The sequence below is a fragment of the Acanthopagrus latus genome, chromosome 10 (assembly GCF_904848185.1).
Source record: "Acanthopagrus latus isolate v.2019 chromosome 10, fAcaLat1.1, whole genome shotgun sequence".
Taxonomy (NCBI): domain Eukaryota; kingdom Metazoa; phylum Chordata; class Actinopteri; order Spariformes; family Sparidae; genus Acanthopagrus; species Acanthopagrus latus.
The window spans coordinates 17,686,306-17,713,035 of NC_051048.1; the positions used below are offsets into that span (position 1 = coordinate 17,686,306).

Below are 26,730 nucleotides of genomic sequence, written 5' to 3' on the forward strand. Positions count from 1 at the left end.
CGTTAGGCAACGCACACTGAATGCTTGACACATGAGCGCACGCTCGCCAGCACTTTCTACTAAACCCCTCGAAAGGGTCCAGAAAACACGTCATGACGCAGCACATTTCACGGGATTTTTTATGAACGAGGGAGTGGGAACAAGGCAGGGAGGAGGAATGGATGAATGAAGCATGAAGGAGAATTCCGCGAGCCCTCCCACGACATCATCCTACTGTGTGACCGCTGACCTTCCGAGAGTCTGCGGCCACACTGGGAAGGTGGGGATGCCCGAGTATGAGACGCAGAATTAGGGCCGAGCCACCGAGAATCCCAATCATGAAGTCCCTCCTGGGAATGCGACAAAGGGAATCTGCTTGCGTCGACTCTGTGTGTGTGTGCATGTGTGTGTGTGAGTGTGTGTGTGGCCTTTGACATCTGACTCGGTTCGACCTTTACTCCGACAGGCTCCGGTCACAGGAGCGCCTGTGTGGGCCGAGCGTTTCGCAAACAACGTGGGAGAGTGCACGGACAGCTATGTACGTGTGCGGCGCTAATGTCATTCTCTGGATGACAGAGAGGGCATTATGAGGGGAAAGCGTATGAGAAGCTAATGAACTTCTGCTGACGAATGTAGGCCGGTGACAGCTGAGAATTTACTCCTCTCGTCCTGCGCTCATTCACTTCCTCTCCTTCATGTTTGACTCATTTTTGCCAAATGGGTTACCGCCAAAACACTTTGTCAGTGAGTCAAAAAAAAAGTTGAATTGACGTAAAAACGAACGCGCTGGGGTGCCGTTTAGTTCTGTTGGTAGAGCAGGCGTCCCATGCACGTAGAGGCAAGAGAAAAGAAGATGCTGATCTCTGAGTCAGGGACTGACCAGAGAAGCTACGGTGGAAACCTTTAGAGCACTTTTCGTATTTATGACCAAGCCAAATAGATAAGAGGACCGGTTTCACATTGCTGCTATGCACTTTGGCGACAGATCAGCTAAGAGCAAGGGCTTATCAGACAAAACTGGAAGGAGTGCGAAGAGCATTTTTTGACGCCGGTCTCCATCCCCATCGTACCACTCAACGCCACCAGGCCCCATCAAGCACCCTTAGAAGAATGAGAGGAATGAGGCGTAGAGAGGCGAAGAGACAGAGAGACAGAACGGGATGCAGGGATGAGAAAGAGGGGAGATTGTTCCCTTGTCTTTAGAAAACCACTCCGTATTCCCCGGTGGGAGACAACAATGCAGCCTCGACCCAAACACATAATCTACTGTAGCCCATGTGTAGCCTCACAGGCAAAGCCCTGCAGAGACAGCTCGGCGGTTATACTCTTCCTGGCCGAATCCCAAGGCGTTTCTGTGATTTGAAAATATGTGGTGATGAGAATTTTTTGCACATCATGAGTCTGATCCCTCCAAACAATGGATATCTTTGACCAGATTTTCCTGACGGCGGCATGAAATCCCTGTATCAGTTCAAACCCGGCACTGTGTGTCACATGTATCGGCGCGATGACGGTCGCTTTCAGTAGCGCGACTGCGCAAAACTTGAAATAAACACCGAACATAAGTCGCCCTCTTACACGGGATAATGAGAACTGTCACTTCTGAATGGAGCAAAGCGCATAATCACTGTTTTAGCAGTAAATGATCAACCGAGGGGGATTCACCCGGTAACATCATGGAACATTTCTACATGAAACAAACAATGTGGCTATTGTTTAGACCATCTTCTGCTGACGAGACTGATCACACGGTGAGATGCTTCGGGCTAACCGTTTGAATCAAACAACTCGCTGAAGGGAGTCCTCAACATTTGGTTCCGCTCCGAATTTAGACTCCCGCGTCTGTCCTAGCTTTCTGAAAGACTTCCAGAGCGAACAGATGAATATCGAATAAGCAAAGCTCTTCAGAGCTAAAGAACGGCAGAACCAGCCGGCGAGCAACCGGGGAAAAAAATCAACTGAACCGTAGATTTCCAGTTAAGTTACTGCTCGCACTTTTCCCACTCATCATTCATCAAGGTTGTTCGCTTCCTTGTCTCCCCTACCAGCATGAAGCAACCGTTTCACCTGGCAAGTACAATTCTCGAGAAGTGCACACCAGTCCAGACCAGACCAGACTGAACCTGAGCCTCCAGCCCCACCCACCACACAAATCAAGGCGCTAACTGTATTTTTTTCCAGTCAGCTTTGATTAGTCTTTGTTATAAGGGACTCCCATCCATCCACCCACACACACACACACACACAGTTCACCGCAAGCCAAGTGAAAATGTTGGCAGGAAAACAGAAAACTACAATAGAGTAATAAATCTTCTATCACTGGAAGCTACTGGAGTGAGAAATGTTTGAATAGAGATTCTGTTAAGCTCCTGTTGACTAGAAACAAAGAAAAAGTATAGTTTTGGGGAGCGGTGAGGCGAACTGATCCGCCAGCCGAGCAGGTGGTACAGTAGGTGGACACTGGGTGGCCTTATTGGCGACGCAGCGCTTGTACACCTGCATAGTTTCTGACTAACCAGCCTGATCAAATCGGACGTAGCTCCCCTCTCCCTCACGGTAAACGGACTCTGATCCTTGCAGTGGGTGCTCCTCTGGGAGTCGGGCCCTCCCCTGTGTGCCGACACCCTAATGAGTTTCATGTGAGGAGCATTAGAAGGCCTGCTGGACCAGTGAAACTGACCGAAGCTGGCAGAGGAGCGCTCACTGATCCAGTCGCCAATTTGAATCATACTGCCACGGACATATAGGAGCTATTTCAGGACGTCTTTATTAAAGTATCTATTTAGAGACGTGTGCTTTATGAATGTGTTTTTCCAGGCTAAATTGACTGTAAAAACATGATTACGATGAATTAAATAGGCTTGTTTGTGATTTCTTTATACGGGAATCCCACACGCCGATGGTAACTTCATTACGGACTGGGTGATTGCAGCCGAGGAGTTTTACGACTTTCCTCGCGCGAACGCTTAACCAGAGGGCTGGAACAATCCCGCGTCAGCCTAATTAGCCGCCCTGCCTTTTAATATTGCATCGTGCAAGCGCAACAGATGCAGATGTGTCGTAGCAGCAATGAGGCGGTGAGAAGTAACAACTTTGTGACGCAAAACAGATGGATAATGTGGACCAACATAACTTCAGAAACTAAAGCTATCTTCATTAAAACTAGTGTGATGCCAGTCATTATTGAGGTACTGATTTTGTAACTTAATAAGATGATGTTGTTATCTAAAGGGGAGGTTCATACATTTATTTTGGGTTAGTAATAGAATAGATTGTCATGCCTTCGTGCTATAACCCTTCATTTTAGCTCCTGTCTCTTTAAGACCCCACCCCACCCCCACATGTCCAGTCTCCTCTGATTGGTCAGCAGCACACACGCCTGAGCCGGCACCGCTAACAACAACAGAAAAAAGCTGTCACGTGCCAAGCTAACCACCAGGTATAAATCACGCGCATGTGTGATGTGGTGATGTAAGTGTGATGTCATGAAGTCACGGAACTAAAGGCGGGACTACTGTTGAGGCATTGTACGTAGGAGAGAAGAGCTTCTCTGGGTGCAGACTTTAAGCTTTTTAACTTTCAAGACTTTTTTATGCAAAACAAAAGAAGCTGTCACACAGAAAGTTGGCAGATTAAGCTTAACCTATCTTAACCTCAGAGTTCAGCTGAGGCTGGAGGTACCACTGCTGAGCAAGATCAGCCTGTTGGTGTCAGGAAATGTAGAGACTGGTATGACCAAACTCATCAGGACTCATCCCCTGGTGACATGTCACCACATCACATGTCTCCACGAGCTGAAGGCGGCGTACATTAGCTTCAACACTCGGCTGCGCAGGGCGTCACTCTGATATCTTACTGTCCGTGCAGGCCAAACTTAACACACCCAGACAAAAACACACACACGTCACCGGACAAGTCGCTCATAACAACTACACTGTCTTACATAAGTGTCGCTCTTCAGTTATCATCACACACACGCAAACACTGTAGCATGTGTGCAAGCACACGGACACACGTCCGAGTCAGGGTGGCAGCTACTTTTAAACCCTGCAAGAATTAAATGTTGCTCCGACTCTAAAGGACAAGTTCAACATTTTTTGAGACTTGGATGGCACTGGGCGAGCTGTACGGAGCCATGATGTGTTTTTTTTTTTTTTTTTCCCAGTTGTTGTGTTACATTTTTACCTCAGTTATTTAAGAGAATGCTGCAACACTGTTTTGCTGTGAAGACCCAACTTTCCATCAGCAAGGGGTAGTGAGTATATACTGAGTGAATTTTCAATTTGAAGTGACCTGTTCTTTTAAGAAAGGAGTCTTGCATGTTTATATTTGCGGGTGCTCTGTAATCTATGTGATTTAACTGATTTAACAAAACATGCCGACAGAAAGACAATTGTGCCGCAACAAACACAAAATGTCATTGCACTGATGCGTCCCTCTCTGTCTCTCGCTCTCTCTCTCTCACTGCTGTGTGCTGGCACTCGCCCCGACTGTATTTGTCGTGGGGCCAGCGTGCCACAGGCCATAGTTGCGTAATGACACACACAGACTGGGAGCTAAATTACAGACACAGCATTCATTCAGCAAGTGAGCCCGGATCCATCAGCGAGCAGCGACCACCAGTCTGGAGCAGGATGTCAGACTGTAGGTCGATCGCAGGCTGGAAGCACAAAAAGGGTTAAAGCGCACTGAGATGTGCTGCAGAGTGAGGCCGTGGAGCAAAGCCCATTAAAGCTGTCAGGTGACTGGAGAGCAGGCCGATGGTCAATGGAGGCACAGTGACGCATGCAACCTCTAAATCTTTTGCTCCTCGCTGGATCGGGGTGTAAACACCATCACGTGAGGCAGGAAAAGGGCCAAGAGCAAAATAATTGGCTACAAAACAGTGAAAGGGGGATGAAGAAAAACATCCAAAGAGTGAAATGAGAGTTGGCAGAGATAGAGAATGCATTCATAACACTGACAAGTGAAGAGATGCAGACATACACAATCTCCAAAGGGGAACGAAATAGCTCTGTCTGACTATGAACCCCCCAAAAAAGCTTCTTCTTCTTATTTTTGCTGTGAGGGAAGTCTCCTCTCAGTTTCTGTTTTCCATTTCAGCTGTCAGCCAGTCTTCAGAAAACAGGAAAGCTGGCCAGCCTGTGCTGCTGACCCCGACGGTCACGGCACAAAGGGGGAGCTTGTGAGGGAGCCGGACTTGTCTCCCATTCACTCTTAAAGCCATCCCGGTCCGTGTCTGGTTCTCTTCCACCGGTCAGTCGTTGAATATGTTTGTGAATGTGCTGCACACAACAGCCACTTTTCCAAGAAAACAAAGAGGTGGAGACCCACAGTCTGACCCTTTCCCCGACTCTGCTGAAGTGTCCCCGAGCAAGATGCAGAATCACCACTGCCTCCTCTACAATAAATTAAAAAAAAAAAGACAAACTCCCCACATGCATCAGTCACCTCAGCAGGGTGAGGCGCATTTGACTGGACTGTACCTTTAAGTTTGAGAGGCGCTACGTGTCTGGATGAAGCAGCAGCAGCAGCAGCAGCAGCCGGGTGTCTCTGCCCAGCCTGTGTGCACTTGTTGTTGGCGTTGAGCAGAACAAGTCTGGCACCTGCTCGCTTCGCCAGCATCACCATTTATCAAGCCACAATGAAAAGGCGCGGGGCAGCACTTTGGCACCGCAGCCCGTGCGTAAAACGGCAGCGCGTAGCAGGAGCTGACGGCAAACGCCGCTTTAACTTCGCCTTTAAAACGGTGTTTTGCGCCAAATTCTGCCAAATCTGATCACACATCGTTTCGGGGCAGTCGTCCGACTGTGCATGTGGCGAAATGATAATGGCGCAACGCTGCAGACCGGAGTTGGAGATGTTGATCCAGGCTCATGCATGGTATTGTTTTGATAGCTGTCATTCATCATCGTCACCCGCCGGGATGCTGCGGATGATGAAGCCACCTGAGCCACCTTTACATTTCCAAATCCCATTAAACACATCAAGTGAATAAGGTGCCCCAAATAAAGGGCTATTCCGCCCTTTAAATATCACGTTTGTTTCAATAAGCACCACACTGCCCTCGTGAGTTTTTATTTTCCTGCGCACTCACCTCCCAGCCCGCCCAGGGTCGCTGCCCAGGAGGCTCCGCGGAGCAGGCACAACGCCGGGAGCAGGATCAACATCGCTCCGCCAGGGCTCATCGCGACTCGGCTCCTGCCCAGGTCCCGGAGGGAGGCGGAGGTGCGTCCGATCTGATTCCAAACACCAAAGTCCTCGTGCTTTCAGCTGCGATGCATCCTGATCCTAATCCGGGCTGCGCAGGGTTCTCTGAGTTCAAAAAGGCGCAGGACTCGGTCCAAAGAAAAAAAAAAAAAAACGACAAAGAAGTTCTAAATTAAATAAATGCTTCCTTGGATATTTGGCTCTGTTATTCTGCTACAGGTTAGTGCTCTCCACCAGGAGCTAGAATCTGCACAAAGCGCACAGAAGCGCATGCATCCGCTCAGCGTAAAGTGAGGCTCGTATTATCCATAGAGGACAGCGGCACGCTGAGAACCGGAGGGCGGGATATTGTAGTAATATCTGTGCTGTATTCCAGCCACAAACAGCGTGTCAAAGTAATCCAAAGTACCGTCCTCTCCCGCGGGAATAATGTCCGGTGTCCTGGGTTACGGCAGGCTGAAGCCTCGCTCTCTGTGCCCCGGTGTCGCCGAGCCTGTCCCGCTGCTGCAGCAACAAGAACCACAAATTAAAAGAAAAAAAAAAAAAGAAGCTCGTCTTCAGTTTTAAATCATCTGAGTAAATCAAAGTGACAAATCTCGCTCAGGTCCGTAAGGAGGAAATCTCGAGCGCGCGCTGTGTCGCTCGAGCGCTGGCACGGGAGCTCCACAGTGACCGGCTCGAGGAGGCGCTGATGTGAAGCTCGAGCGCGGCCGACTGGAGGAGAAGCCCGATCGCCTCGCGGGGCCCCGCCCACCGGAAGAGGGCAGCGCTAAGTAACAGGTAAGAGGGTGACGTCAGGGCGGACAGGTGCAGGCCTATTTCTCCTCAAAAAAAAGCCCAAATCGCGTCAAACTTCCTGGAGAGTGACGCTGGTTTCGGTGAGGTCGTTTAGGGTTGAGGATGATTTGGCTGGCGGGGTGGTCAGTGAGTTAGAGACGCTTCCTGGCCGCGGCACTTCTGTCCCGTCATGCAACGAGGTGGATACAGTGAAACCTGTTACAGCACCTGAAACTATTACAGCAGCAGCCCTACAACCTGGAGGACGTGACGTTTTCTACTTGAAGGGGGCATAATGCAGACTTGGTGCAAGATCGTTCTCGTCTGATTGAAACTTCTTCTCCCAAACCAGGTTAGCCTATTTACAGTGTGATTTTTTTTTTCCATCTGTTTTAAACTCACCAGGATGTGGGCAGATTAGCTTACTGATCATGCTTTTCTGATAATGTTAATAATCCGATTATACAAAACTTTATGTTAACTATAAAATGTCTTGCTCAGCGCTGTTATCGCATCACATTTTCCAAGCTCCAGTGTCAGGACGGCTGATAATAATAGAGTTGGCTACCTGATTTATCTCCTCAAGGGAGAATGCGGGTATTTTGAACCCATGAGCCCTGTATTTACATGTTTGGGTAGGCATGTAAATGACTCACACAGAGGTTTTGGAATCACTCCTGCACATCGGCGTCATTCTTATGCTAAGATCAGCCACCGAATCATATCAAATGCGTCACACCTGGACTGAACTGAACGCCCCTGTTGTAAACATCCTGTAATATTGAAGCTATTGAAAGGGGTGGTGGGTTCAAAAGTGCTGGATTATGAATCAGAAGCACAGATGCCAAGATTTTGAAAGCACAATCTAATTGTGATCCATTCAAAATATCCAGTTGGCCCCTCTGCTCCTGTGGTCTGCTTTCCTTAATCCACCTGTCAGTCATCTGACATCACGGTGGGCGGAGCCTCTAAAGTAAAGATGATTAAATGGTAGGTGTGAGGTCATGGTCAGCAGGCCTTAACCACGCTAATAATCCACAGAGAGGTTATTTTCTGCCCTCTGTTGTTAATTCTTTCCTTTATTCTTCGGGGCTTCGGGCATATAAATCAATGTGTTTTCTTTGTGGTGGTGACGCACAGTTATTAGAAAAACAAAAAAAGAATCTGCGTCCTCCTGAGCGGAGAAATTGCAGAAGCCTGTGTTGTAATTTTAATAATAATGGCGGAGCAGTCATAACCGCGACACTGAAAGCCCTCTCCCTTCCCGCCCCCTCTCTCCCTTCTCTTTCTCCGAGGCGGAGAGTGGGGACGGCTGGCGGACCGGCCGATTTCACGGGGCGGGGGTGCAGACATGTACCCCGACTCCCGAACAAAAGGGAGGGGTCACAGAGGAGCCTGGATTAAAGGATTTGGTAGACGAGGAGTGGGGTGGAAGAGGAGGGGGAGGAGGAGGAGGAGGACAAGGGTCAGAGGTGAGGGAGCGTCGATAAAGAAAAAGCCAAACGGAGCAAAGAAGTGAGCGGCGCCGTCTCTAATCGAGCCCGATTAAGCTCACACAGTGCATGTCTCATCTTTGCGCGGACGCTGACTTCTGAATGAGTAAACGTCACTCAGGATCACAATGAATGTCTTCATCAGTGGCGGCTGTAGTGGCCATTGGGGATGAGGGCACTTTGGAAATCCCCCCCCACCCCACCCCCGGTGGCTTCACCCCTGACTTTTGGGTGGCTCGCGTATTCATCATTGTCAGTGTGAGGGTCCAGATTCACGTCTGGGTCACTTACTGTTGAGACTAACCGCAGTGCATCAGGGACAGAGCAAATAAGGAGGCGGCGGACACACTTTGGTTCAGGGGATGTCTGCGGTGAGCATCTGTTAAACTCTGCCCCCTTCTGGACAGGTGACGCAAGTGCTTAAAAAGGGTCACAGAGCAAATAGGGATCCCAGTGAGCAGACACAAAGACGATGCACAGACGCACTCGGATTGATTTAAGCCTTCAAACCAGTCCACACACACACACACACACACACACACACACACACACACACTCACACTGGTTCAAATTGACAAATTTACATAAATGCGGCATACAGATTGGCATGAATTAACCAGGAGCACCAACCAGAGAGGAGTGTGGCCTTAAAGGGATTGCTACAGCTGCTTATCTGTCCCCTCACATTAATATTCAGACCCTGATGTAAGGAGGCTGCAATCCGTGACCCTGCACTCCTACGGTTAATGTGTCAGCGCGTGTGTGTGTGTGTGTGTGTGTGTGTGTGTGTGTGTGTGTGTGTGTGTGTGTGTGTGTGTGTGTGTGTGTGTGTGTGTGTGTGTGCGTCCGCACATTGTCACAAGCCCATAAATGTGCTTGTACAGTATGTGTGTTCATGTCTGCAAGCATGTTTGCGCATATTTTACGTTTTTTACAAAAGCAAGACACTGGGTGGGGCTGAAAGGTTTTACAAGTGTATTTGTGCGTGTGTGTGTGTGACGAATGATGGGAACACTGGTTGAGCCGGAGGGATTGTTGTGGGTGGAGAGGATGACAGAAAAGGAAAAATCAGACAGAGGGAAGAGATGGAGGGAGAGAGACGAGCCGCCACCTCCAGCCAACATAATTACACGGCTCGGATGCAGTGATCAGCTGTGGGGGCCCAGCGACGCGCACGGCGAGACCACACGTGCGACATTGACCTCTGACGCGGCAGCCGTGACTTTGTCCAAAAAAGATGAAGACACTGCTTCTCGTGAATTAGAATCTATCGAATGAGGAACTGATCTCTGTGCCCGGGGAAGTGACGCATGCAGTCAGGGACTTTAATTCTGCTCGCCCACTTAATCAGTGAGAGCCTGTGTGTGTGTGTGTGTGTGTGTGTGTGTGTGTGTGTGTGTGTGTGTGTGTGTGTGTGTGTGTGTGTGTGTGTGTGTGTGGGAGAGGGGAGGGGTCACAAGAGGCAGGGGACTTCTGCCCTGAGGAGCAGAGGGGCCACAAGGACTTCATTTAGCTAACAGCTTTCATTTCTCTAATTAAACCCAAGACGTATGTGCACCCTGATTTTCTGTCCCCCCCATCTCTCCCTCCCTGCACCCTCCAACCTTCCCCCGTCCCTGTTTCCCATCGCACTTACCACCTCCTCCCACGCACACATTTTCTACCCCTCTATCTAAATCTACCAATCCGGCCGTCAATCTGAAGGCGCCACGCTACAAACCACGGAGCAGAAATCCTGAGCAGAATGCGAGCGTTTCACCCGGTGCGTCAGACTGAAACAGATTACAAGGCGAGCGTGCAGGTCAATCCCCCACCCCGTGCGATATTCACTTCTTGGTCCTTGTATCGCAGCTGGCTGGCTGCCAACTGATTTACCCCCCACCCCTCACCTCTGCTGAGGAGGAAATGGAACAAACGGCTCAAAACCTTTTCCCCTTAATCCCCCCCCCCCCAACAATGGATTCCGCTGTTTTATTGAGGGCCGAGATTGAAGGGATTCAGGTATTGGGTCTGAACTGCTGTACTAAGCTCAGGTCGGCTCAAGATTACGATCAGCGCTCAAGTTAAAGCATCTGATTGACTTCGTTCCACCGAAATGAGCAGTGACTGTTTGTTTTCTTCTGTCCAGGTTATCAAAGATGGAGAAAAAATATGGAACTGATTTCAAAAGGTGGATAAGAAGTGGTACATCGCTGAATCTGTAGCATGAATTACCTCCACTAGTCCTGCTTATGGAAATGGATTTAAAAGACAGCATGATCAGTTCTCAGAGGGGATGTGGCTCAGCGCCGGGTTCACTCCCCGGCATCTCCACCTCTTATCTACAGAGGAGCTCTCATGCTAGCACTCCTGTGGGTCATTAAATACTACGCCAGATATGACGTTCAACACAGTGAAGGCTTTCACCCCCCCAAAAAAAGAGCAGCAGCCTTGCACTGCCTCAAAGGTGAATTAATAAGAAATACGTGGGAGGAAGGGCTCGTCACAATTTTTTGGCTCTGACAGCCTTCAATAGATTTTGTCCTCCAACTGATGTTTTCATCACACGGCAGTATTATGACTACAAATGTAGCACAGTGTGTCCGATTTTGCTTCGTTGGTGTTGTTCCTAGGATATTGGAATCAACGATGCTCCACAACCATCATTACAACTGTTTCACATTCAAGACAAGTCTACATACGTGTTAAATCATTGTGGCAGGTACAGGACTCTCGCCCAGTCCGTTATGATTGCTACGCTAAGTTCACTAATTATGTTCCCCTTTTCAGTTTTCTGTCACACTTCAGTTAGTTTTTGGCAACAAAAAACACTTCGCTTAGGAAAAGATGGTCTGCGGTGAAACAGACCGTTTCACAATGTTAATCACGTGTTGGAAACACCCTCTGCCTTGCGCATGTGATTCCAGTCTTTCGCCTGAGTCATGGTTTGACATTATTCACGAGGTTCTAGTAATAGCATCTCCAATATCAAAACTAACAGTTTAGTTAGGCGCGGGCACAAAAACAACTCGGTTAGGGGAAAATAGTGAATTTGTTGCTTTTGAAAGGTTTGTGGAGCTTTGCTGTCACGGATAAAAACAGTAAGGAGGCGATTAGCCTGGCTTAGCAAAAAGAGCTGATACCGGGAGAGACAGCTGGCCTCACTTTATCAAAGGTTAATAAATGGCTGCAGCACCTCCTAAGTTCACTAACTGACATGTTGTGTCTCACTTTTTTTCGTCGTGTTGTGTTAAACTTGTGTTAGCAAGCCCTCAAAGAACTTTGCATGTCAGAAATTATAACCTGGCAGCACATGGTCTGTCAACAGAAGGGTGTGAAGTCTCACAGTGTGGAAGATAAGCAATTTAATAAAGTCAGTTTGTCATATTTCATTACATTGTTGCTTAGAATAATTTGGGACGCTTCATTAATCCTTGTCAGAAAGATAAAGATATTGTGGCATGTTGTCAGAGGGGATGTAGCTCAGTGGTAGAGCGTGTGCTTCGCATGTACGAGGTCCTGGGTTCAATCCCCAGCATCTCCACTTCTTATCAACAGAGGAGCTCAGATGATTCCAAGGTTTATGACTATTATGAGTCATTAAATAACACACCGGATATTCCTGATCATATCATGTTGGAGTGGGAGGAGTTGCTCCTCTTGCGAAGAATGCGACAGTGAATTTGCTCTGCTTTTGGCTGTAATGGCCTTCCTCTGACTGATGTTTTCATTCAGCACATACACAGTGGTACCAGTCTTCTGTGGCTGTTTGGTAAAGTCTAGGCAACAAAAATCCATCTATGACATCCATATTGCAATGAATTGTGGGTAATTCAATTGGTGAAGTTGAGTAAAGTCTGCGCCCCGAGCGGACTCTCTGCAGAGAGGTCGCTCGAGGGCCCTTGCGGACTGAATGAATTGTGGGTTTTGACAGCCTTTAGCACTCACAGGCTCTCCGAGTACAATAAGCAATTGAATAAAGTGAATGTGTCTTGTTTCATTATATATTTGCCCGTGATATTAGTAATTAGCAAGGGGTTCATTAATCCTACTCACAAAAGTCTCGACAGTTTGAGCACCTCCCCCAGAGCTTTTGCCAGAAGAGGGAGGGTATTTCAGTGCTAGAGAGCATGAAGTGAAGTCCTCGGATCAATCCCCAGCTTCTCTTCTTCTTCTTTTAAAAATCTTCTTATGTTCTCTCATACCTCCAGGGTTGGTTCACCTTTGGGCCACTAAACACTACAACATACCCAGTGCTCAAGGTATTACAGCCTCTTGCCCAAGAATCGGTCGTATCCTTGCTCTGCCTTCGAGGTGAATAAATAAGAAATGACTGAAAGAGGGAGCTCCTCATGCAAAGAAAACACAACAATGCTGGATCCACTAGTCTGCAACTGATGTTTTCATTCGCCATGTAAGCAATGGTATTATGTATGCATTCATAATGTAGAGTTTCGTGTTGCTTCACTGTTCATGCTATGGTTAGAGGGTTAGGTTTAGGTTCATATACTATATGTAATGTAATTTAAATGTATTCAACTGTTCCTGCTCAGAAAGGTAAAGTCATGATCACCAGTTGCGTGTGTAGGCATGGGGGATGTAGCTCAGTGGTAGAGCGCATGCTTTGCATGTATGAGGTCCTGGGTTCAATCCCCAGCATCTCCACTCACAAATGACGTCTAATATGTTCAGCCATGTCGGTTATATTACAGTCTTTTGTATTGTACACACAGAGGCGCGATACTTTCGCAGAGTCGTAACCTTTCATTAGCGCCAAGGTGATGGAAACAGTGTGTGACAGTGGTCCTACGTATGATGCAGGAACCTTCTCAGTGTTGTCATCACTGTCTTACAAGGGTTCAGGGGTGCTTCAGGTAAAAGCATTCACCAAAGTAACAGCCATGCAAAGTCTTCAAGGTAAAAAAAAAAACTAAACAGACAAAACCACATTTTTTTCTGGAATGGCTTTCATTGGGTTTTCATGGCCTCCAACTTGATTTTCACATTCAATAGATAAACTGAACATAGTTATATGAAACATGACAGCTTTGCTCATCATGTCCTTTAGTGCCCTTCCTCAGGTACTTTCCTAACTGAACAGAGCACGGGGGGGAAATAAACTAAATACAAAGATCTTTTGTTCTCATACAAGAAAAACAAATGTCAAGAATGCTGCTACTACAGTCTGTTAATACAGTGATACCTTTTCTGTTTTTTTTTTTGTTTCCCTCAGAATCAGTCAGATTCTTTGCCTTTGCCTTTATACAGAAGACAAAAATGCAGAGATTGTTAACATCAATTTGCCTTTAAACATGTTTGGCATATTTGATGTAACACAATTGAAATAAACTCAAAAATCCCTAATATCTGCCCTCTAGAGTCTTAAAATCCATGGGTAACAATGCTCCCGGCGTTCCCAAATTGCATCAATCTGTCAACCTGTTCTTTCCCCCTTTTCCAACGTGAGCGCAACATGACCGACGCCTCCAAGAAACACAGATCCGTGTTGAGAGGCCTCTCCCGCTCCAGCTGCACCTGCTGAGGTGCTGCGACACAACGCTTGGCGGAGGAATCAAAGCTGATTCTTATCATCGCATACCGGTACAGTGTGCAAGCTTTCGGAGCCAATAGTGTTTCAATGTGTCGAACATAAGCGCGTGTTTACTGGCACTTCTTTCATGCAGCCGTGGGGGAGAACTGTGTGTGCTATCCGTCGCTGTGAAGTGAATTAGAGATGTTCAAACAATGCTAGCCAATTAATTATTTACTTGTCAAACACACATGCACAAACACGATCGAGGCAGCAAACGCATACACACGCACGCACAGTCTCACACATAGACACACCACAGCCTATTAAACAGCCTTGTCTAATTAAAGGGATCATTTCAGCAATAATTAGCCTCTATGTCCGTGGCGTTGCCATTCTTCATTGTGGGCTGAAATATAATCATTAGCCTCGTCCCTCAAAGAGCAACCAAGAAGTGCCTCGTAAGGCACATGCTGCTTTTCAATAATGGCGGCTCACTTCAATTGAATCCAGCTAATCAACTAATGCAGTGATTCCCAACCAGTGGTTCATGATTCCCCAGGTGGGGATTCAGCAGTTGCCAGCGGGAGGCCTATGTAGAAAAGTTGTGGAACAGCTCAAGCACATTTAGAAAATTAAATTACGGATTGATTTGCAAAAAGATATTTCTACATAATGAGACATAGATGACACAGTCAGCAAAAGAGGCGATGGGTAAACTGTTGAAATTGGCCTACAAAGCTAAAAGTAATGTATAGCCAGTATAGGAAGTTATGGATAAATGATGAGCTGAAAGTCACAGATTAACAATTGAACTAAATAGCTGAAGTAATAGAAATTTGGTTACTAAAAGTTTTGGGTATACAGTTGAATTTTGTAATAATATTGTAAGATCCTCTTCTATATCTTGAGTAAAACTAAGAATCATTGTATTTTTGTTGGCTCAGAATGAGTCTCTTAGCTCTACAGAGGGAGCGGGCCCTCTTCAATGAACGCCGTGTTGCAGTGCCATGTTTCCACAGTTGCCCAGAACGAACAGCCAAACTAAGTCTTGAGAGAGGGCCTTAGGCTTTTTTTCACATTCTAGCAGCTACCTAAGGGAGTACAGCGAAGGGTGTTCAGTTGTTTGCTACCTCACCACGGGCCGCTACTAAATCCTACAAACTGGACTTTTAAAATCAGTTCAAATAAGCACATTCGGAGTGTGACGGGTGCTCCACCTGTCAAGATGTGCACTAGGTGGTGGTTGTATTCAGCTGACGGAGCTCTGGGACTGTCTGACAAAAAGGCTTTTCTAAGGCATGCTGATGCGCTGAGTTCATCTGGTCATATGTCTCCCCTTGTTACGTGCGCGCAAACTACTTTTGATCAAGGCAGCATTTCCAGATGAATCATTCATTTCCAGGATGACGGGACTCACAGCACACAGAAACCCGTTTTAACTACGCTTTGATTATGATAAAAGCAAAGTGTTAGATACAATTACCCAGAATCAGTCGCCTCATGGCAAAGAAAGGTTCAAATGTAATTACCCAGTGTTGCTCTAACCTAATTCCTTATGTGGCATTCTGGTAGACTGATTCCACGGCAGATGGTGATATCAATTATTGAGCCTGGGAAAGAAGACGCTGCCCTCAATCAGATTAAGTAGATTATGACAACATCAGATCCCTTATGAACCAGTCTGATTGTCTTAGATCAACATTCAGCATCAAGATGCACACCCCCAAACACCCACCTCCTCAGCCCCTGTTTACACAGAGTCAGCCTTGTTCTATCTATCTATCTATCTATCTATCTATCTATCTATCTATCTATCTATCTATCTATCTATCTATCTATCTATCTATCTATCTATCTATCTATCTATCTATCTACTCAAAAACATCCTCTGCTTGTCTTTGTCAGTGTTAATGTATGCAATTCTCAAATCTGACCTAAATACGCTACACGTCGAGCTCTCCGAACACACCAGCACATACCATGATGGAGTCACTGCCAACGTACTCAGCGTTCCACCCATCCCAATGCAAATGTCCCCTTAATCCTGTTAACCCACTCTTACTGCGTGGAGAAGCAAGAGAGAGTAGGAGAGAGCCCGGGGCGAGTTCGACGCTGTATCCCCCCCCTTCCACCCGGCTGAGATCTAATTGAAGAAACAAGTGCTCGGTACAAAGGCTCGCTGTGACATTAATACATGACTAGTGTAAAAAAGAAAAAAGAAATGTCTGTGATCCGCAGCGTACAAATCTGACAAACAGGATGGCGAATGTGGGGGTGCAGAGGAAGAGGAAGCAGATTTGCACCGAAGTTTACACGATGTTTAAGTTCATGTTTACAGCTGCGTACACAGTGGATCATCTAATCCACAGGTGCTGTGGGTGCCGTCGAAGAACTCGTGGAGTGAGTTTGATTTCAGTGTCGCTTTATTGACAATAAAAAGATACAGGATGCAAAGTCTACAAGGAAACATTCTTTTTGTTCTTTGTTATCTCTGTTGCATCAGCGGAAGCGACACCCTGTCAGACAGGCAACATTTGAAATTCATAGCACTTATGTTTTACAGTAAACTGTGGGGGGGGAATGTTGTTCATTTTAAAGCTAACAGTAAAATATTCTGGCAATATCTGTCTGTCTGATGAGGATTTATCATGACAACTTGATCGTCCATCTTTGGTGAAATACTGTGGCTACAAAACTAAAAGCTTTCCCATCGGCCTCCGTCTTACTTATCTACATGTTTAATGCTGATGGGCAAACATGAACCTGCATATATTGATTTAAACATTGAGCTGAAGGGCCTCCAGTGGATTCTGGGTAGCGATGTGTTGCATTTGGTGAGACAGGGCATCAGGTTGGCCCCCATCCATTTGGATAAAGTTGAGGTCAGGACTACTTTATACAATTCAACTGCCTCCAGCGCAACTTACCCCCCAAAAAAGTATAAAAACATTAATCCAAGATAAAGACAGATTCAGCAACTGCACTGGGTTATCTTTAGTTGCCTAAACCTAATCAAGCCGTGATCAAAGGGATGTAATGCAGGTTTTTAGAATATGATGACGTCCTAAACTACCTAATTTGTCATTCAGTTCATGTTTTTGCTTTCAACAAGCTTCACATACCGTAAAAACAACGATTCACCTTCCAATCATCCATCCATGGTGAATATGACAATAATAATCACTATCTAGTGCGTGTGTGTGTGTTGTAGGTGACAAACTGTTTACTTGTAGATTTGTAGCATGTGAGGCGATTGAGGTCGTCGCTTCTTAATGATACGATCTGACCTATGAAAGGATAAGACAGGTCTGCTGTGTGCTAAGCTGTTCTTGACAACATGTTTTGACCCTCATCGGGGGGGAAAAAAAAAGGGGGGTCTCAGAAATTGAACTGGGGTGAGGTGGGCGGACGCACTGGGCATCAGTAGCAGCAGTGAGATAGTCTGTATTTCTTAAAGTTTGAATAAATCTACATTTCAGGGAGGAATGACATTTGAGTTGTGCCACTGTGCTAGATTTCATGGTAGATTTTTTTATTTTTTTTTATTGCAGAAAAATGCTTGTTAGCACAGTTCCCAGTGCTGGGAGATAAACTGCTGTGGGTGGCTGATAGCAGGGAGATTTAAACCCTTTGCTGTGCACACCAGCTTTCGACTCTGGCTGGGGTTGCCTCTGTTTGCTTTATCACTGCGCTGCAATGTGGGCCCGAGCCGATGCGCAATAGTCCCATTTCAGAGGCAAGAGTTGCTTTGGTGAGAATGTTCAAGGTCTTTCAGAGTGAAAGCATGTATTGTTTGAGGGAGAAGAAAGCGTTGGCTGTACTGGAGTCAAGAGCTGTGAAACTGTGGTCCAGCTGAGTCTGATACCAGGACCAGTTGTGTTCATATTCTACCCAGAACCAATGTATTTTATGTAGATCCACAAAAAAAGTCATCATGAAGATAGATCCGAGTTGTGGGCCCTCAAATAGTGACTTTTTTCACCTCAGACTCCCTGGTCTCAGAGTCTTTGCTTTTTTAATAGATTTTGGTTAAATGCCAGACCTAAGATATTTACAGGTTTTGTTCTATGACATAAAATACACCATTGAATGCCCCACAATTTATTTATAAAGTGCTTACGTGTCTAAAAAATGGACATTGCTAACAAGTGGCTGCAGAAGTTGTCACGGACATTAAACGCCATCACGCCGAACACAGAGGCTCATCTGCTCACTAGTCCGTCTTTACAGATCGACTTTAGTCACAAACTATTCTGACTCTAGCTTTAGATCTATCAATTTACAGAGCACGTGTACAGTAGTCGTGTCAAAATGTGCACGTATCATAAACTTAAGCTGTAAGTATCCCGTAAGCTTTCTGTCGCAGGAACCAGGATGATGCTAACTTCCGCGTTACCCTACAAAAAATTCAGCATCCCCGCACATTCACTTAAATTCTTAAACTGGGCTCCACTTAATGTGTTTTTCAAGCTCACTTGACTTTTTTGTGTTAAATGCATCTCTGTCTATAGAGATACTGTACAGCATGTGGTTTTTCGTAAGCTCAAACCTTGAATGCAGTCCGTTTTAAATCAGCTGTACAGTGAGAAGAAAGACGACCGCGTTTTAAGCTGTGCACACTCATTTCCAGAGAGAAACACATGGCAGCCACACTGTATAAGATCACATTGGAATAATTACACAGCGGCGGTGCTGAAAGGATAAGGGGTCATGATTATATGCGAGGAACTGATTATTTCATTCAGCTGATTCAGTGGTTGATTACACAGATTACACTGAACTATAAATCACTGATTAACTGATTCACAGTGCACATGTGTGGCTGTCTGCAGTCATACTTGCAATCCTCAGTCTGACGCGCTGAAGACCAAACGTCAGACTATCCTCCGCTACTGTACGTGGGATTTATACCCACGGTCATTTTGTGCAGAAAGAAATAGCCTTCGCTTTGTTTATTACACACGTGAATATCGTAAAGTGACTAACACAGGATATAAGTGCACTAGGGACAGAATACATGCAGTGTAAGTAGGCTCTGTTCATCATAACATACATGCTCATTAAAATGTAATGGGGACCCAAGTGAATTAGATCTGCAACATGTTCTGTTGCACAAATGAAAGATTTAAGAATAAACATGATTCTTCCAGTAAAATGTTATTCAATAAGTACTGTAATACTAAAAAATGCATGGAAATACTGTAGAGCCTTGCTGGCTTTTACCATTTGATAAGCTGATGACTATAATGCAACATAGATTTTATAGTAACAGAATTATTTCTAGTTAATAGCAGACACTAATGAGCCACAAACTTAAAGGTGCCTTACAGCGTTTTTGACCACTCGTGGCACTATGTCTGTTTCTATGTCTGTTTCACAGACAATGTGTTTTGGTTAGCGACTCTAATGATAAACATAACGTTTTGTTTCCTAAAAAATCCCCACACTGCACCTTTAATTTACCAGTCTCTGAAATGCCCAATAAACAGAGTCTGAGGATCTGGTTTACCATCCCCCAGCAGCTCCAATTTGTATCTCTCCTGTTCTGCTGCGAAGAACTAATCCTTCCAAATTGGAAAATATTGTCATGACTGAAATATTGGGTTGCTCCGTGAGATACACACTGTGTGAATCAGTGGTGGCCCTGAGCTTCGTCTTCGCATAATACATTTGAGAGAGCCAAACAAATTGATTTCTGCCGCTCAGAAAAGTGCTTGTGTCTTGATATCACCCCCCCCCCCCCATTTCATTTGTCACGGGTTGGTCATGAAACAACAATTTGATCTCGCCGATGTAGCGCCGGAGTCCTGGGTTCAATTCAATGCGCGGCGTCTGCGCTCTCTGTCCACAATAGAGACTAATTCTATCATCAGTTTGTCCGTGCTCTCCTTTGGGCCACACAATACAACAAGATACACAGTAGTCGAGGGTGTGTTACATAAAAGTGTTCACAAAAATCCCTGAACTTGAAATGAAAAAAGACGATATAAAATCCACACAAATTCAGGGTTAGCTGACCCCAGCTGTCCTCCAGCTTCATTTTTTCGTATTCATTGCATACACTGCAGAGTGATGGACGAGTGTATAGTATGAAAAGTGCTTTTATGTCGTCCATCATCCTCATTTTATTACATTTTGTTGGTTATATCACCTGTTTGTTTCTTCGTGATTCCCCTTCTCCTCTGTCGTCCCCTCTCCTTGAGCAAACAGAGAAGAGAGAGGCCACGATGAGATGAAGGAGGTGGAGAGACCGGGGGTCGAGACTGGAGGGAAGAGGTAGAAGGAGAGGGCAAGGAGTGGGGGTGGAAGAAGGAGCAGAAATAAGGAGGAGAGGGTGAACTGGTCCTTGCCTGACGAAAAGGGAAAAATGCTTGGATGGGGGAGAGGAAAAAAAGACTGACAACGCACCAACATCACGTCTATTAATAAAAGATATGGTTCAACAATCAGCGCATGAATATGGATTCATCATTTCATCGGGAGGGAGAGCAGGATTGCGGAGTGGAGAGAGGGAGGGATGATTCCAGCTGGGCGTCTGCTCACATGACAACAGCTCCTTCATTTTTTAAGCTTCTGCGACCGGGGGTAGAAAGAAGAAATTCAGAGGTAATTAAAAAGGGAGAGAAGGAGTGACAGGAGTGACGGGAGGGAGGAGAACAAGAGTGGCGTTTGGGCCTCCCAAACATCTGCTGACTGATTAGCGGGAGAGGAGAGGCGAGGAAAGGACCGCAAAGTTTGCCCGGGAGCTCGAAATAGACGTGGCGACGTGAGTGAGGAGCAAAAATCAATCGTATGTTGTTAATGCTGCGCGAGATTAGGGGGGTGTATTAGTGAAAATGCAAAGTCCCTTTCAAGAAAAAAAGGGTTCGTCCCCATCACTCAGGAGGAGAGGCATTCGGAGCCCGTGTCTCACTCTGGCTAGCAGCTCTCCTCCTGCTTTATATGTGCATGAGAGAGAGAGAGAGATGGTGTGTGTCAAAAAAACATGAACTGTGTCTCAATTATTAAGGAACTTGGACACAAAAATTGTTAACTTCAGCCCCCGATACATGAATTACATTACACATACCAGCGGCTGTGCCTCATCAGAAGAACTGCCATATAGGACATCTGTGCAAGCAGCGTGTTACAACCCAATTTAACTTTTCTTGTTTGGCAGAGACCCCTAGTGGCCATAGCAGTCCTTACAGCAGCAAAGGAGGAAGTAAAGGGAACTAGCTGTGTACATTTTAGGGCATTTATCAGATGCTTTTGTCCAAAGTGACGTACAGTAATTCATACATTCATGGCGGTGGCTGTCATGCAAGGTGTCGAGCAGCACATCAGGGAAAGTTTGGGGGTTCAGTATCTTTCCTAAGGACACTTCGGCAGGCAGACCAGGGGAATCGAGCCAGCTACCTTCTGATAAGAAGATGCTGGCTCTACCCCTGATCCACAGCCGCCTGTAGCCGTCAAAGATGAGTTATTTTAACAACAATGTTTTGTCTACATCTAACCAAGTACTTTTCCTCCTTGAACACAAATAAACGGTGAGGGTACGATGGGGGTCCACTTCAACTGTTGCAGCTTCAAAGTGACAATCATGTGGATTTAAGAGTCCCTGGTCATCGACCTGTTCAGACATTCAACACCAACGACCAGCACAGTATATTGCACGGTGCCAGTAACTTCAGTCATTGCTCTCTAGTAACTTTCTGCCTCCACAATTGAGCCTCTCAACCTTCAATCGAAGCACTCCACAGATCTCTGCTCTGTCTCAGTGATCACAAAACTGTTCATTTTCTTGGTTTCGGCGCTGCCTGCGCTTCACTGGATTGCTCAGCTGCCGTCAGCTCTGCAAAGTGCACTCGAGTGTGTGATGCCGTCACTGTATTCTGGAAGCAAACAGAGATGAAAGCTTGACAGCAACTTCCATCGGCCCGCTGATGTTTGTAATACACTGGCCCCTGCTGCATTGTGATGACAGTTTATCTCTCACGAGGACAAGGCCGCGGAGAGTTTTTTTTTCCTTTCTTCGACAATGTCAGGAAAAATTTTGTTGTTTTTCTTCTGAGTGTATGAAGAGATAGTTTCTCTGGGGTAAATTTAACCTGACAGTCTTGGTCCCTGGTGTTACCCTTTGGGCAAAACACCAGTGAACACCGATCTGTTCAGAGAGAAAGTGGGGGGGAAATGTCAGGAAATATTACATCAGTTTAGCCGGTCATTCACTCCCTTTTTCTCAATCACATGCACGTCTTGTCCTAAACTTTTCTCAAGGCAAAACTGATGAGGAAACAACCAGGAGTAGAGTTATGTAGCTTTTACTATCAGTTCTTAGCCGCGTGTTGAAGGAAGCTGGAGTCCTGGCTGCTCCTGAACACAACATAGTATCCTCATAGCAGTTTGTGGAGTCGCTTGTTCATCCCAAGCAAGACTTGATCTTTCGTGCCTGCCCCACGGTTGCTCGACTGAATGAAATGCCACATGTACTGCCCTGCAGTCACAGGGTGGATGCCGTGCGTACAAAACCGGGGCTGTCACACCAGAATTCGGGGTTTGCATCCAGTCCGCGGCTAGCTTCAGGCAACGAAAGCACTTTGGTGAAGGTCAGTAAAAGATCACTTGGTGAAACAGTCCCAACATTTTATCAATATAGGATTCACTTTGGCGAGGGTATGCGTTAATGAAAATCAGTTTGTGAAGCACCGACAAATCTTTCGATTTTGCGTACATGGACACAAATTTTCCATTTTGAACTCGTGTCAGGAACCCTTTAGATTAAAGGTCGTCACAGTTTAATGAACTGCCGTGACACTAGCCTGCGCAGCAATCCCAAGTTCCATGAGCTTTCTTGACGAACACTTTCCACTGCCTCTAACACCATATAACTTTTTAAATGACTTTTCATGCTCAGATAACTCCTTGGTCTTGTTTCATTCCCCTCAGTCAGTCCTTCTATACTTACTCTCCTGCAGGTATTAAAGCGTACCATCTGATCAGAGCTCAGTCTCACTCTGGATAGCAGGGGTACAGTGATCCATCACTCCGATCGATTTAGTGATTGACGATCATATGTGATCGATACAAAGTAAAAACCCATCCATATCCACTTTATTTTAAAGGGACAGGAGAGAACGGATGTGTTTTCTGAGCATTAATGCATGTAAACCTAACCCAAGATAAAATGATGGACCTGAAATTGACCCCTGAATTGTACAGAGTGTCGCTGTGATACCAGCTAATATCATACGATTGTCTGAGGAATCAATGTTGTATTGTATCCTGATGAAACTGGTGATTCACCCCCCCGCCCATCAGGTTGTAGACGAATTAACACGCAGACCGGAGAACCGTGGCAGTAAAAAAAAAAAGACGTTACCTGACCTGATTTAACTGAGGACATATTTCCACCCTGCCCAGCTTGGCCCCTGGGTTCAGGTCTCTGTTCCTCTCAGACCACTGAACACCTCTGCCTCTTCCAAAATAAGTCGACAAAAGCTCATCTCAAGCAGGGTCGAGGCAAAGGCAGAAACAAGTCGTTATCCACTCAGTGCGTTCGTGGCGTAGCAATATTCGTCTGTGATAAAAGCAGGTTTTTAGTTGTCACAAAGCCTCAAAATACCTCTGGTAACATCCTGCACCTGCAGCGCAGATTTAATGAGTGAAGTGAAATGGGTCAAGGCTAATTGTTCTTACCTGGCACAAACTCATTAAGAAGACAGAAAAGAAAGTAACCCTGGCGTTTTGATACATAAGATATTTTATTCATGATACGGGTCACACACAGTCTAGGCTACTTCTTTATCCCTTCCAACTACGTGTGAAGTGGCGACTGATTTGCTCCTGGGCTCCATCATTCAGCCTCCTTTTCATCTGTACACTCTCCGCGTCCCCGTTCCTTCCTCCGTCTCTCCTCCATACACGGAGTCCCTTCCAAGCTTCTCCTTTGAGCTCCATCAGCTCCCCGAAGACAGAAGGGAAGACGGGGAGGCAGGCTTTGGGGGATGGGGCGATGGCGGTGCTGATGGGGGATGGAGGAGAGGGTGTGAAGAACAGTGTTCCCAGAATGTCAACACCCACTCACGTGCACAACGACTTATATACATGTACATGCACACACACACACACGCACACACACACACATTGGAACGCCAGCTCTATAACCACCCTACCCACTGGCACACACACACCAGCAGTCACACACATCTGCTGCCAGTCTATCCACCCAAAACCCCCTGCAGAGGCCCCTCTGTGGTTTAATTGGTGTAATTATATTTGCATAAGGCTGTCCCGTTTCAGCTAACACACACACACATGCACACACATGCACACACATGCACACACATGCACACACCCTCTTGACAAGTTTTAATAGGCAGGATAATTGAATTTGATTCTTTCGCTTGTGCCCTGAAGGCTCTAGCTGCACTTTTTTGCAAAGGATCAGCGCTCCATACGTTTACTTAGACAAACAGGAGCACATTTGTGACTAACTCATCTGTTAATTATGGACTTTAAAGGTTAATGGACTGGATGGGAGCGTTTGGGGTCAATACTGTATTGATGGTGGAGAGAGGCAGCAGGCTGTGTCCCAAAACCTGAAACACAGACGCACAAAACTGAAAAAAAAAGAGCTGCTGATGAAAAAGAGTAAAAATAATGAGAGGACTAATTGAAGTCGAAATCAACTTGACTTTTTCCCAAGTGTAACTTTCCCCCTAATTATTACCGAGTTACAACTTAATATATGAGACTGAATACATGTCTGCTCCTTGTTCAGAATGAGCATCAACAAGGGCAACATAATTACCAGCCCTGCGATACAACCGAAGATGCTGATTAAAGTAGAAACAAGACGCTCTTAGTTGTTTTCTTTACGGCTGCAGTAATTGGAAGAAACCTTGGGGTGGCTCATTAAAGGAAGGATTTATTCTATGCTAAATTGTATAGCATACAGTTTATTTATATTTTATGTTAAACCAGCGCCTTTGTATCACTTCACTTATCATGGTTGCTGTATCTAATTTTAAGCACATTGCAAAATAACAACACCTTGTAAATTCCAACTCGTTAGAGTCGGCAGCTCGGCCGGCGCTCTCGAACTGATGATGCTCCACCTGCAACTCTAACGACGGGTTTGCATGTGAAAGGTTCCAAGGTCATGTGTTCTCTGCAACGGCTGGTTAGACTTTTAAAATAAAGCACAATCACAAAGAGTTTGCATAGTATGACAGATCATGACATTTGCAATGCAAAAAAAAAAAAAATAGTTTCTTAGGATTAGGCAAAGCAAAGTACTTTGTTAGGGTTGGGCAAAAAAAATATCTGTTAGGGTTAGGCAACAAAGATTTCAAAAGAAAATAAAGTCTGAAAAAAATAAACGTAAGTGACATGAATGCTTTTATTCCTCTCTCCTTACTTGATAATCACTTTGTGATGCCTTTTCTTTAAAGTGCTAGATGGGTCCCCTCCCCAGGTTGGAAAGGAGACATACAAATTATTTAGAAAGAGCTTTTTCAGCTTTTAGAAAAAAAGTCAGAGCCAATTACAATGATTCCTCTATCAGCAAAAGAAAAAGCCAAAAGTTATGTGATACTGAGAACAATATTGGTCTTGAAAGATCTTGTCCGAGGCTCCTGAGCTTTACGTAATCTGTAAAGAAGAGTAAAGAGATGACAAGGTGGATTCAAACCCATGATGTCTTATTGTGTATTATTCTCTGTCATCCATATATTGTCTGTTTTCCACCAGGACGTCTCACTCATGATAGAGAAGAAGAAATGAACAGAGAAATTACAAAAAAGGAAAGCACACAAAAGGACAAAATGGAATACAAACTGGAAATGGTATTGAGAAATAGAGGAGGAAATCATTTTGGTTTCATTTTAATAATACATGGAGGTCTAAATGGGTAAAGTTGTGTTTGTGTTCCACATTATATAAGAAGAAAGCTGGATTTAACTTTGTTGTTTTGTTTTTCCTTTCTCCTTCCTGACCTGTTAATCATCTTAACGTTAATCAACGTTATTTTGCAGCATGCTGGCATTCTGGAAACAAAAAGGCTTGATGTGTCACACAACAGCATTATTGTCTTGTGACGCTTAACACTTACATCAACTCTTTCATGGCATAACTTTGCAATAACAATCATTTACTGTCTCTGTCATATGGCAGGAGCTCCTGGAAATCTCGTAGGTTGCACAGACAACATGTCTTCAATGGGTGACATCTATCTCAGCCACAGCAATAAAATGTTGGCATCCGATGCCTCTGCAAACTATAGATAAGTTCAAGTAGTATCAGGGAGCACAATTTCAAAAGCAGCACTATTATTACAGTTACTACATTAAGTAATGCAGCGTTACTGCTTCACCAGAACGCAGTTAGTGTTTTTGTGTCAGGTAGGCCATCTTACGTTGACGTGAGCGCGCCCAGGTCACGTCGGCTACTGGCCAAAAAAAACCTCTGGTGCTGGAGATGATGAGGTGTGTTCTGCTAGTTAGCATTAGCATGCATTCCAGCTAAACAGCACAAACTGGATTTCAGAGCAGAACACAGTTGTGGACACTGTAACTTATCTCAAGGGGGAGATGTTATCTATGTAAAAGTAACAAAGTAACATAACGAGTAACGTAACTTATCGTCTGCCTGTACTGGTGGCTCAGTCTCGCTCAGTCCTTTTGAACAGGCTGGCTCTGTTACTACTTCTGCTTGCTCAGAGGTGGAACAAAGTCCCCATCCTTTAGTTTGTACCTTTAATACACAACAGGGAGGCGT

At 45.5% G+C, this 26,730-nt stretch overlaps 1 protein-coding gene and 2 non-coding genes across 3 annotated transcripts in view; 2 read left to right on the forward strand and 1 right to left on the reverse strand.

The window, feature by feature from the left end:
* sema4f (sema domain, immunoglobulin domain (Ig), transmembrane domain (TM) and short cytoplasmic domain, (semaphorin) 4F) overlaps window positions 1-6,866 on the reverse strand; it is a 59,434-nt gene extending 52,568 nt beyond the window's left edge. Inside the window, exon 1 of the mRNA XM_037113222.1 lies at window positions 6,077-6,866. Within this exon, the coding sequence (XP_036969117.1) occupies window positions 6,077-6,167 (91 nt within the window). The 5' untranslated portion in view covers window positions 6,168-6,866. The remainder of the gene's footprint in view (window positions 1-6,076) is intronic.
* A 5,044-nt stretch (window positions 6,867-11,910) lies between these two features.
* Window positions 11,911-11,982, forward strand: trnaa-cgc. Its single transcript has one exon. It is a non-coding gene; the product is annotated as a tRNA-Ala (tRNA).
* Window positions 11,983-13,031: 1,049 nt separating this feature from the next.
* trnaa-ugc lies at window positions 13,032-13,103 on the forward strand. The gene has a single exon. It is a non-coding gene; the product is annotated as a tRNA-Ala (tRNA).
* The last annotated feature ends 13,627 nt before the right edge of the window (window positions 13,104-26,730 follow it).